This window comes from Acanthochromis polyacanthus, chromosome 2, assembly GCF_021347895.1.
Source record: "Acanthochromis polyacanthus isolate Apoly-LR-REF ecotype Palm Island chromosome 2, KAUST_Apoly_ChrSc, whole genome shotgun sequence".
Classification (NCBI taxonomy): Eukaryota; Metazoa; Chordata; class Actinopteri; family Pomacentridae; genus Acanthochromis; species Acanthochromis polyacanthus.
This window is the reverse complement of record NC_067114.1, coordinates 12,512,111-12,522,037: the sequence shown is the minus strand read 5'-3', so window position 1 is coordinate 12,522,037 and position 9,927 is coordinate 12,512,111. Positions and strand designations below refer to the sequence as shown.

At 43.8% G+C, this 9,927-nt stretch overlaps 1 protein-coding gene across 2 annotated transcripts in view; it reads left to right on the top strand.

Annotated features, from left to right (window-relative positions):
* Positions 1 to 9,927, top strand: part of phlpp2 (PH domain and leucine rich repeat protein phosphatase 2) — a 44,191-nt gene continuing 34,264 nt past the window's right edge. Inside the window, exons 1-3 of one of the 2 annotated variants that reach the window (XM_051939607.1) lie at positions 1 to 424; positions 2,900 to 3,180; positions 9,075 to 9,208. In XM_051939607.1, the coding sequence (XP_051795567.1) occupies positions 212 to 424; positions 2,900 to 3,180; positions 9,075 to 9,208 (628 nt within the window). In that variant the 5' untranslated portion in view covers positions 1 to 211. Of the gene's footprint in view, positions 425 to 2,896; positions 3,181 to 9,074; positions 9,209 to 9,927 lie in introns of both variants that reach the window. The other variant, XM_051939601.1, reaches the window with a different exon arrangement.

Below are 9,927 nucleotides of genomic sequence, written 5' to 3'. Positions count from 1 at the left end.
AAGGCCAGTGGCTGCTGAATAATAAACACCGTGAACCCGCCCATTTAATGTTTATTGATCGGCTCCGGCAGGCCTGTCTGACAGCGGTCAGATCAGTCGGGATATGGCGTCGCTGCACACGGGATGAATCCTCAGCTCTCCGTGGGAATCCGCGAGTGGCGCACCGGGACGGCTCTCCGCTTGTGTCGCTGTTAAGAACCGAGGATCATACATGGCGATGGAGGACGAGGACAACAACGCAGCGGTCGTTGCGACTAACATCCAGGCGGGCATCAAGAAGGGAGGCGATGTCGGAGATAACGGGGCTTGCATAGACAGGCAGCCGGACACGGTGGTCCACCAGGCGGGGCTGAATCGGACTGCGGGTCGCGGCAGCCGCAGTGGTCCCGGAGCTCACGCTGCGACGGGGATCCGAGTGCTAAAGGCAGGTCATAGCGGCAGGATCATGATGCAGGGGCCGATTGAAACGGGACAGAGTGCTGGGCAAATGTCTCTGTTACATGCCAGGCTTTTCTCGCACCGCAGTAGGTGATAGAAACGGGGCAAAGTGCAGGAATTACAGCGCATCCTTGCTTTATTATGTAACAGCTGTGACATCAGGTGATTGGTAATCTCTAATTGATGATTGATCTGTGGGTGATTGGGATGCAGCAAAGCCAATTAGTAGCAACTCAGATGCACACACATAGTATGTTAGAGGCTTTATCTGGAGGCCCACAGTTTTCTATGACATTTTAGATGTGTGATGACATACAGCTGCCTCACACACACACACACACATGTACAGAGAATCTCAGCTGTGTGTGTGTCTGTGGGTTATATTGCATTTGAAGAAGAGGGCACATCATCATAAAATAGGTCACCCTGTGTGTGTATAAAGATTTGATTGAACCTCTCAGTATTTCTGCTCATACATGTTGTTAATATTTGTGGCGAGGTAAGAGGCACTAATGTACTCCTTCACACAGTGACACATATCCACACTTGGGAGGTGCCCGGTACATCTGTAGTCAACCGGGGCATCCGCTGAGTGTTTCCACAGCAGCAGCAGCAGTTCAGAGCTGCTTTCCGCCTCCACCTTTCTTTCAGACACACCTTGACAGTAGCTGACGAGGAAAAGTCAGGCGGCTGCTCTCTTTCTGTGGCCACACTGTGATTTTTTTTTTTTTCAACAGGTGTGGGTTTTAAACGAACCTCTTTCTCACCCCTCTAACCTGTGGTTCAGCAGTACATGCTTCTCCACCTATAAGCTATTAAAAAGTGAAAGTTAGAGGAGGGTTTTCTTGACGGAGTAGATGTATGTCAGCTCTTCGGCAGTAAAAAGTGACACAAATGAATTGATTGGTTTAATCAAGATGATATGATGATTACGTTTAGTACTTTTTGCACTCTTTTTTTGACCCTACTGAGGTGCAGTCAGACCATTCTGTGTCAGTGCTGGAAAATAGTCTGGCTGTGTGAGACTTGTTACTGCTGAAAGGCTCAGTGAGTATAACGGCTCCATGAAGATGATTTAAACAGCTGCAATGGCTTCTTTAACTCTCCTGTTGTCCTCATTTAAGGGGCACCAAAAATATTGTTTCCTTGTCTGAAAAAAATTCAGAACAAAAATTCCCAAAATTTCTGAAAATTTGCAAAACCTTCAGGAAGAAAATTCCAATAATTCCTTTAAAAATCCCTTACATTTTCTTTTTAAAAATCTTCCAAATTTGGAAAGAAAATTCTTGTAAATATTTTCAAAAAATGAGTAAAAATCTTCCAAAAAATCCTAAAAATATGTAAAGTGATTACATATATATCAATAAAACTTCTAATATGTTCAAAGATTTCCCAAAAATGTTGAAAATGTGGACATCAGAAGTTTCCTTGTGAAAATAAGTTTTTTTTATCCACATTTTCAAACTTTAAAATGGATCAATTTTGACCAGCAGGACGATTGGTTGACTTAACAAGATATTTAAGATGCATTGTCTTAAAACAAGTCCCTCCATCTTGCTGGAATGTCACTTGTTAAGTGAATTTATCTTAAATCGAGTAGGATGAGACATTTAGACTAAAAATAAGACAAATAGACTTGGTAAGAGTTTGAGTTTTGCAGTGTACTGCGAGGCTCTGAATATTACAGCTACAAGAATCAAAGGTGACTTCAACAGCTGCAGTGACGACTTTAAATCAGCAAACGTGATGCACTCCAGACTTTCATGGTTTGCCTATGAATATGCTACAAAAATATGACTTCAAGGTGCATCCATGACCAACTCTAGCAGCTGTATGGCGCATGGGTGTGCCCTAATGTGAATCTACGACACGCAGTGGACACGTATCATTGCCTTCCTTAAATGACCTACTATAATGCCTTTATTGTGCCTGTTAACAGCAGTCTGTCATGAGCAGCTGGTGTTACTGATATTTTATCCGTATTTGTGTCAGTGTTAGATAATCTAGCGTTGCACCATTTTGAGGGAAAACATTTCGACTACTGCACCAGCTAGCATCATCACAAGTGACGAAGGAAAGAACAAACAACAACATGGTTTTGTGATTCCGCTTAGTGGTGCAGAAACAGAGTCCTTCCTCAGAGAGAAAGATAACACGCTGAATAAAACATTAAAGGTTGTGCTTAACTTATGGACAGTGCTGCTTGCGGCTACACTCAAAGGCTGCTCAGAAAATGTAGAGTTGAGTCGAACCAGCTCGAAACCAACATTTAATTAGAGTTGGTCAGATATTGAGATCTAATTAGCAACTACCAGCACAGATGTTGTGTTGAAGTATACCATCAGCATGTCAGGGACGGTGGGCAGTATGTCCTGAAAGCTCTTCAGGCCCCCCTGGGTCATTCATGCTGATATGCATCTGATTACGATCTGTGTTAGAAAGACTCTTTCTCTGTCAGCAGCGCAACATGAAGCGGAATGGAAGTCGAAGCTGCGTGACAAGAAAGACCAGATTCGGATCACGAGAGCGGGACTGGCTGAAGGGGGACACCCAGCGGGGCTGTGTGTGTCTGTACGGGGGAACAGTGGACCCTCAACCGCCTGCCTCCGGACCACAGGCCTCCTCCACCCCTCAGACCGACCTGCAGCTGGTGCTCTGCTCCACCAACACCACAGTGGAGGAGCTGTGTGCTCAGAGGGACGGACAGGGACTCTACGTTCAGCTGCACGGAGACCTCGTCAGGTAAAAGCACACTGAAACAAGTCAGAAACGTTAATGTCAGTTATTTCCTGCTGCTTGACTTTTGTATTTCAGACATGCTTTCCAAATACCTCGGTCCCTTTCAGAGAGCACAGCCATGCGGGTTTAACCTACATGAGTTCGTCTGAATATGCCAACACATGCATCCAACAGCTGCCATCCTGCAGCTGTGTCTTCATTGGATCTATTCAGTACAGTACTGCTGTGCACTGGGATGCATTTGGCAGCTCACAGCTTAAAGTATAATCACATATAAAAAATGGGGAAAAAGCATAAAATGAAGCTTTGGTTGTGTGAGTATATTGTAAGTGAGAGATGAGATGTAACACGGTTCGTTTGGACAGCTACATAGGTTTAAATGAAAGGACATCTCTTCCATCAAACTGGAATGAGTGCACAGTCAGTCTAGAGGAAGAAATGAAATATCCTCATCTCTTTCTCAATATTTAATGCAAAAAACACATCTGTACAGTGTATATTTAATACAGAATATCTCCGTGAACAAGCTTGGGTTAATGCAGAGAACACATCATTGAGGACCTGCTGCAGGGACCCCACACTCCCACAGCTCCTCACCCAGGACCCCCTCAGGGAACAGGACCGGATGCCTGTCTCACCTCCACAAGACATGTGTAGACCGAAATACCAAATGACCCCTTAATTGTCTGTGAAAGTATAAAAGACTGATTCGCCGATCCGTGACCAGGAAGGAATCTCTTCCTCCTTTGCTCTTCTAGAAAAACGTATGTGAACATATTAGTAAGGAGACTCTAAGATAAGAGCTCAGCTGTAGCTTAAGTCTCTGTGACTTATGGTTTATTCTGTCTGAGTGGGCCTGTCTGCTCAGTTTCTTTTGATGATGAACAGATATCAAGACTTAAAATCTTAGTAGACGTGGGATACGAACAAAAATGCAAATAGATGCATTTATAATGAGAATACTTAGTAAGCATTAATTACAGGAAGATCCTGGCATCGAAGAGCTGCAGATATTGTTCTAAAACACGACTGGAGGTTCGTATAATCCCGTCATAGGCTGGTAGCCAATGGCAGCATATGAGACAACTTTTTTTCTGTCGCTGCTGATTGAAAGCTGTAGGCGCTGCACAGTAATGCAGACTGGTAATAAATGAAAGGCTTTCTGTAAACCCGTGGATAGGCCGCATTGGTTCACTCTGCCTGCGAGTATGACCAGGTGGATTTAAATTTAATATTAACGTCTTCAACTTTCAAAAAACAGGCCATTGGAGGGCTGCAAAGAAAAAAAAATCATTTTCTACAGAGAGACAGCACATACAGTACAGTAAAGACAAGTCAAGGCTGCATTAAATGCATGACACAGAATAAAGGGCATTGGTTCATGGATGAGCAGAACCATTTATGTTTGCCCTTAAAGGGGCTTTTAGTCCTGTATTTTCTGCTCCTTTTGTAAATCATTTCAGTAACTAGTTCTTCAGTGTCTTGTTGTTGTGATGGATACAGGTACTGCACAAATGAGCATCTGCAGCAAACAAAGCTGTTGACAGCAGTGAGATATGCACAGAGGAAGGTTTTGTAGTAGAGACGTGATGGAAGGCTTGGAAGCTTTTTTTAGTGATTTTCTTTTTATAGCTTGTAGTAATGTGCTGCTTACAGGAAGACATGGTCTGGATTCTTTCCTGCTTGTATTTTCAGTCCGACAAATTCCCTTTTAAGATGAATTTACTGAGGCAGTAGAGTTGATGGAGGATGCCGTCCAGCCATTCATCCATTTTTAACCACTTATCCCGGGTGGTGTCACAGTGCCAACAGGGTGAGAGAAGCAGTCCACTGCTCTTTTTTCCCAGCAACAGAGTCTTCCTTGGGGATCCATAAGTGCTCCCAGGACAAATGGGATATTTAATCCCTCCAATGTGGTCAGGGTTTGCCTGGAGTTTCCACCCAGTTTGTCATACCCAGGGCACTTCCAAAGGGAGGCTCCCAGACTTTTCAACAAGCTCCTCTCAGGGGAGTTAACAGATCCTCAATCACTGAGCTCCTCACTCAGAAATGTAAAGTCAGGTGACCCTTGTAGTTCAGACAGGTACGACCCAAAAAGCGATGCAGAAGCTGAAGGTGTGGAGTTTATTAAATGCTGTGAACAACAGAAAAAGGTGAATGCAGGTTATTTTTGATCCAATTATCTCGCATTTGCTTCCAGTTCAAAACATTAACCTGCTCGACGTGCAAGATATCCATTGAAAATATTGCATGCTTAACTCTGATGTAGCCTATTTATTGATTTTCATAGGAGGTGCCAGCCAATACTGTTCAAGAACAGCAACTAATTAATATGTTTGCACATTTTCTGCCTTTTTCCCCAATAACCACCTTCTGTTGGTCTTTACAGCTGAGAACTAAAACCTTCCTAAATGATCTATGATTGCTGAGACGGCAAATCTCCTGCCAACTAACATGTAAAGTATATCCATTTCAAATTAGAATGCACTTACTTTTGCAGCTTTCTTTGTGCTTGAAATCTGAGTCAGCTTTTGACAGCCATTATCAGTTATTTAGGACGATTAGACCCCCACTCAGGTTGAAGCTGAGTGGAGCTGTGGTGGAAATGAAATGCACAAAGTTGTAAATTTGTGAAGAAAACATCAGTATAACTGAGCACATCCACACAATAGAGACAGATGCTATTAGCAATGTGGGAACTACAGTATTTTCACTTTTGTGTGGTCAGAAACGACAGACAATATTCATGAAACACTTAATTTTGCTTTTATTTAATGTCATTGCCAATATGAATAATAAGAATAAGGAAACGCATGCAAAATAGCTGCTGCTGGCTACTTTCAGCACCACAGAGGGTTTGGTTTGTTCTTGTTTTTTTTATGGTGGTTAGCAGTGAAAAAGTTTTCTTTGCATTTCGTGACAGTCTACGGTATTGAACATCCACTTTTAAATGGTGATGGAAAAAGTAGTGCCTATGTACCATTATCTTTGCTTTTTTTAAAGTGAATTAGTAATGAATTACCCTCATGCATAAGTCGTTGTGTTACTCAACATAATCCATTCAAACATTTTTTCTATGCCCATGCAAAGAGGAAAGTGTTACTAAAACATGTCACGCTATTATGAAAGAATATGCTTTGTCTAACTTCGCTCAGTGTTTCACTCTGAGGATAGGAAGATATAGCCCACTTCTGGATTGCATCAGTCCTTGAAACCATGCAGTGAGAGTACCCCAAGATGTGGCCCTTAGGCTGAACCTCATGCATCGGCTTCCAGCACTGCCTGATCTCACAATGGCCTCACAATTTGGAGCCCATTAGCCTGTAAATCTTGCATTTGATATCACCAATTCCCATCCCTTGTCATCACAACTGAAATTCAACCGTCTTCTGTGGTCAGGGCCCGTACACAAAATGCCTAAATCCCACCTGCCTTGAGAGATCCTTCACAGTGTTCTGAAAGAGGGTACGAGGCCTGTTAGCAGGCCCTGTCTCAGGTACAGGGACGTTCTGAAGAGGGACCTTAAAGACTTCATCATGGAGCCTTCATCATGGACGTCCACCTGCACTGACCACGCAGTTTGGCGCTCCAAACTATACAACGGAGTCAAAAATGACAAAGCAGCAAATCTGGAGAAACTGAAGAGACGGCGGAGACACCTGTCTACCACTATCTATAAAAACTAGCTGATCTTCTTCCGCATACTGTAGTCAGCCACGACTGAAGCTGGCCTGTACTTAACTAGCCTGTAAAAGTACACATGTATGTGCAGTGTGGCCCTACCTGCCATTGCAAAATTATTCTGAACTGATGTGCCACTGAACAAGGCCCAGGATGTGACAACGCTCTTTGTAGAGTTACATTTGATAAGCCTCCAGACACCTACAGTACATGATGGCTTCATCAACTGGGGTGCAAAGGCTGGATTGTGCCACAAGAACACCTTAGTGAACCCTGGAGCCAATTTTAAATGTAAGTGAGGAGGGATGGTCCAAAACTGGTAATTTTCATTGTGGTAGGTCGCTGCCTGGAGGTTGTTGCTGTTGTCTCCTGTAGTGAAGTGGATTTTGAAAACGATAACCTGCAGATGGTGAAAGGGGGTGAGCTGCGTGAAATGCGCAGCCAGTGGCAAATTTATCCCAAGCCTGAATCCGATGTGTCAGACTTTTCACACAGAGGTGAAAACCACCAGCTGTTTCAGTGAAACACTGAGTCAAGTTAGAACAAGAACGCACATCAATAATAGCCTTATTTTACACAGAAAAAAGAAATGGAGGCAAAAATGCTTTCAATATTTAAAACGCCTCACAAAAATTTCACAAATCCTGTTTTCAGAGAAGCTCATTATGAGGAGTCGAGCTCCCACCGGCTCCTGTCTAGTTCACACACTGGCTATTGGCCAAGTTGAGTGAAAACACCTGTCTGGCTGCAGGGGTCTGATGAACCCCACAGAACTCTGTAACAGGGACTAATAGATGTGTCTACAGTGACATACTGTACCCTTTTCAGTAGTTCAATGCATACCGTGTCTTCCACCCTGAGGATGAATTAACCCATTTTGTGCTATCTGACAGACATTCAGCCTCTTGCTGTATTGCCAAAGTTGGAATATTTGTGAATAAATGAGGCACATCTGTACTCGGTGTGAAAGGTCAACAGGGACTGTCAAAATGAAAGTGCATTTAAAAGGCTAAGAGTTTATGGCTCAGACTATTATCAGAAGTGATTAGACAAGCGAGCACGAGTTAACCTCAGGCTGTGTTTTGATCACATTCAGCTAGTCAGTTTGAAAGTGAAAGTGTGATTTATGCAAACTGTTGTGCTGTCAAGACTTTTCAAGGGTAACATTCATTGTTCGATGTTAGGTGTCACTGATCACTGTCTTTACAGGACTGAGATGATTTTGTCCGATTAGCTTAAGTCCACAGTCAAAGAAACATTTATTTATGTGGTTAAAGTTATGATATGAAGGGAATGTGGTTTTTCCACGTAGAAAAGTTTGGAATATCTACTCTCTAATATTATGAGCGTTCTGAAGTGGCACTGATACATTACCATTGTTGTGCATGTATCTATATTTATGCTGCACGAAACAATTGAGATTCTGTGCCTGTATCCCAGTTTGTTTGTTTTTTTTTTGGTCAAACTCCAGTTTGTTCCAGAACTACTAACGCATTGTTTGCGGTACTATTCCTGGCAGCAGTGTTTTCAGCTTGGCCAGGTGCCCCATTGAACATAGCCGGTAGCACTCATGGCTGGGAAGCTGCTTTGAGATCGTTTATGTCTTGCTGCACTTTCTTGAATCTGGTTGGTCGGGTTTATTTTACAGTGAGTTGGTGTCTAATTGGTGTCTTATCCAAGAGCGTCAGTTTGTTTTTAAAAGTGGGGGGATGGAGACCACAGGACTTTGAGAAAATGTCGAAGAACGGCGGCAAAATGCCACAAATTGGGTTCAAACTCACAACTACCGCAGTAGAGGCGGAGGCTCAACCTGTTGAGCTATCGGTACATGCGAGTAGAGGGGTCTGTGGGCCGCTATTGTACTAATTCTCCCGGGCCGAAATTTTGCCCCTGCACACCTCTGGTCGGAGCTTCCACTTGGCACGGGCGCAAATTTTGCATCTGCACGTTTTTTTTAACCTCAGGAAGGTGTGCTGCATGTCTGTGCAACTCTCGGCCGAGTGCGGATGGTGCGTTCAGGAGCGTCGGAATTTTCTATACTGCTGAAAATAACTGGGTTTACAAAGGCTTACATGTGAAGAATTTGAATGTGTTGGAGACAAAATGACCCCTGACAAAAAGTGTGTGTGGGGGGGGGGGGCACGTCCCCACCGTCCCCCCCTAAACTGTCGCCTATGGTCTTATCACACTATCTGTCCTTGTCTTTGGTCCTGCAGGAGGCTGGACTCCTCTGAGCGTCCTCTCCAGATGGTGTACGACTACCTGGCATCTATGGGCTACGCAGACCCTGTGCGAGTGCAGCAGGAAGCCGCCAACTCAGACCTCAGCTGTTTGATCCGTTTCTACAGTGGTAAGTGCTCAACCACGGGGGCCATCATCCCCAATTTTCACCGTCTGCTGCGGCTGAATGAGCTCTGGAAGCGTTTCCTCTGAATACGGACCCTGAAGGCCCAAAAACAGACTGCAGCAGGTCAACCATTCCAAAATGGTTTCATCACATCCTCTTTTGATCTTCTGCACGTGTTAAAAGTGTGTGAGTATGTAGCTCTTGATAAAGCGAAGGCAGTTGTTGTTGGAGGATCTCAGAGTGTGTAGTATTCGCTGGGATCCCATTAACACACACACACTCCTCACATGATGGCTGACTGACCATCCTTCATCCGGTGGTGTTGCATGCTTCATTGACCTCAGGACTGGAGTGACTAAGCGTCCCTGTGTCAGTGTGATTAATGCAATACCAGAATGGATGTGACTCCAGAGAAACCAGCGGCAAATTTGTGTACCTGAACGTGTCTAAATACGGCTCCCGTAAACTCACAGACATCTCTGGCTCTGAGTCTGTGCAGTGCTACAGCCCCAGTAGTTAAGGGTTTTGCTGTGAAGGTTAACCCTCGCGTCGTTCCGCGGGTCAAAATTGACCCGTTTTAAAATTTGAAAATGTGGAAAAAAATGCGTATTTTCGCAGTGAAAGCTTTCACATTTTCAACATTTTTGGGGAAAATTTTGAAAATTTTTTGGTGAAAAGAAATTTTAAAAAAATTCTTTAAGAACATTCACAAAAAATCAACC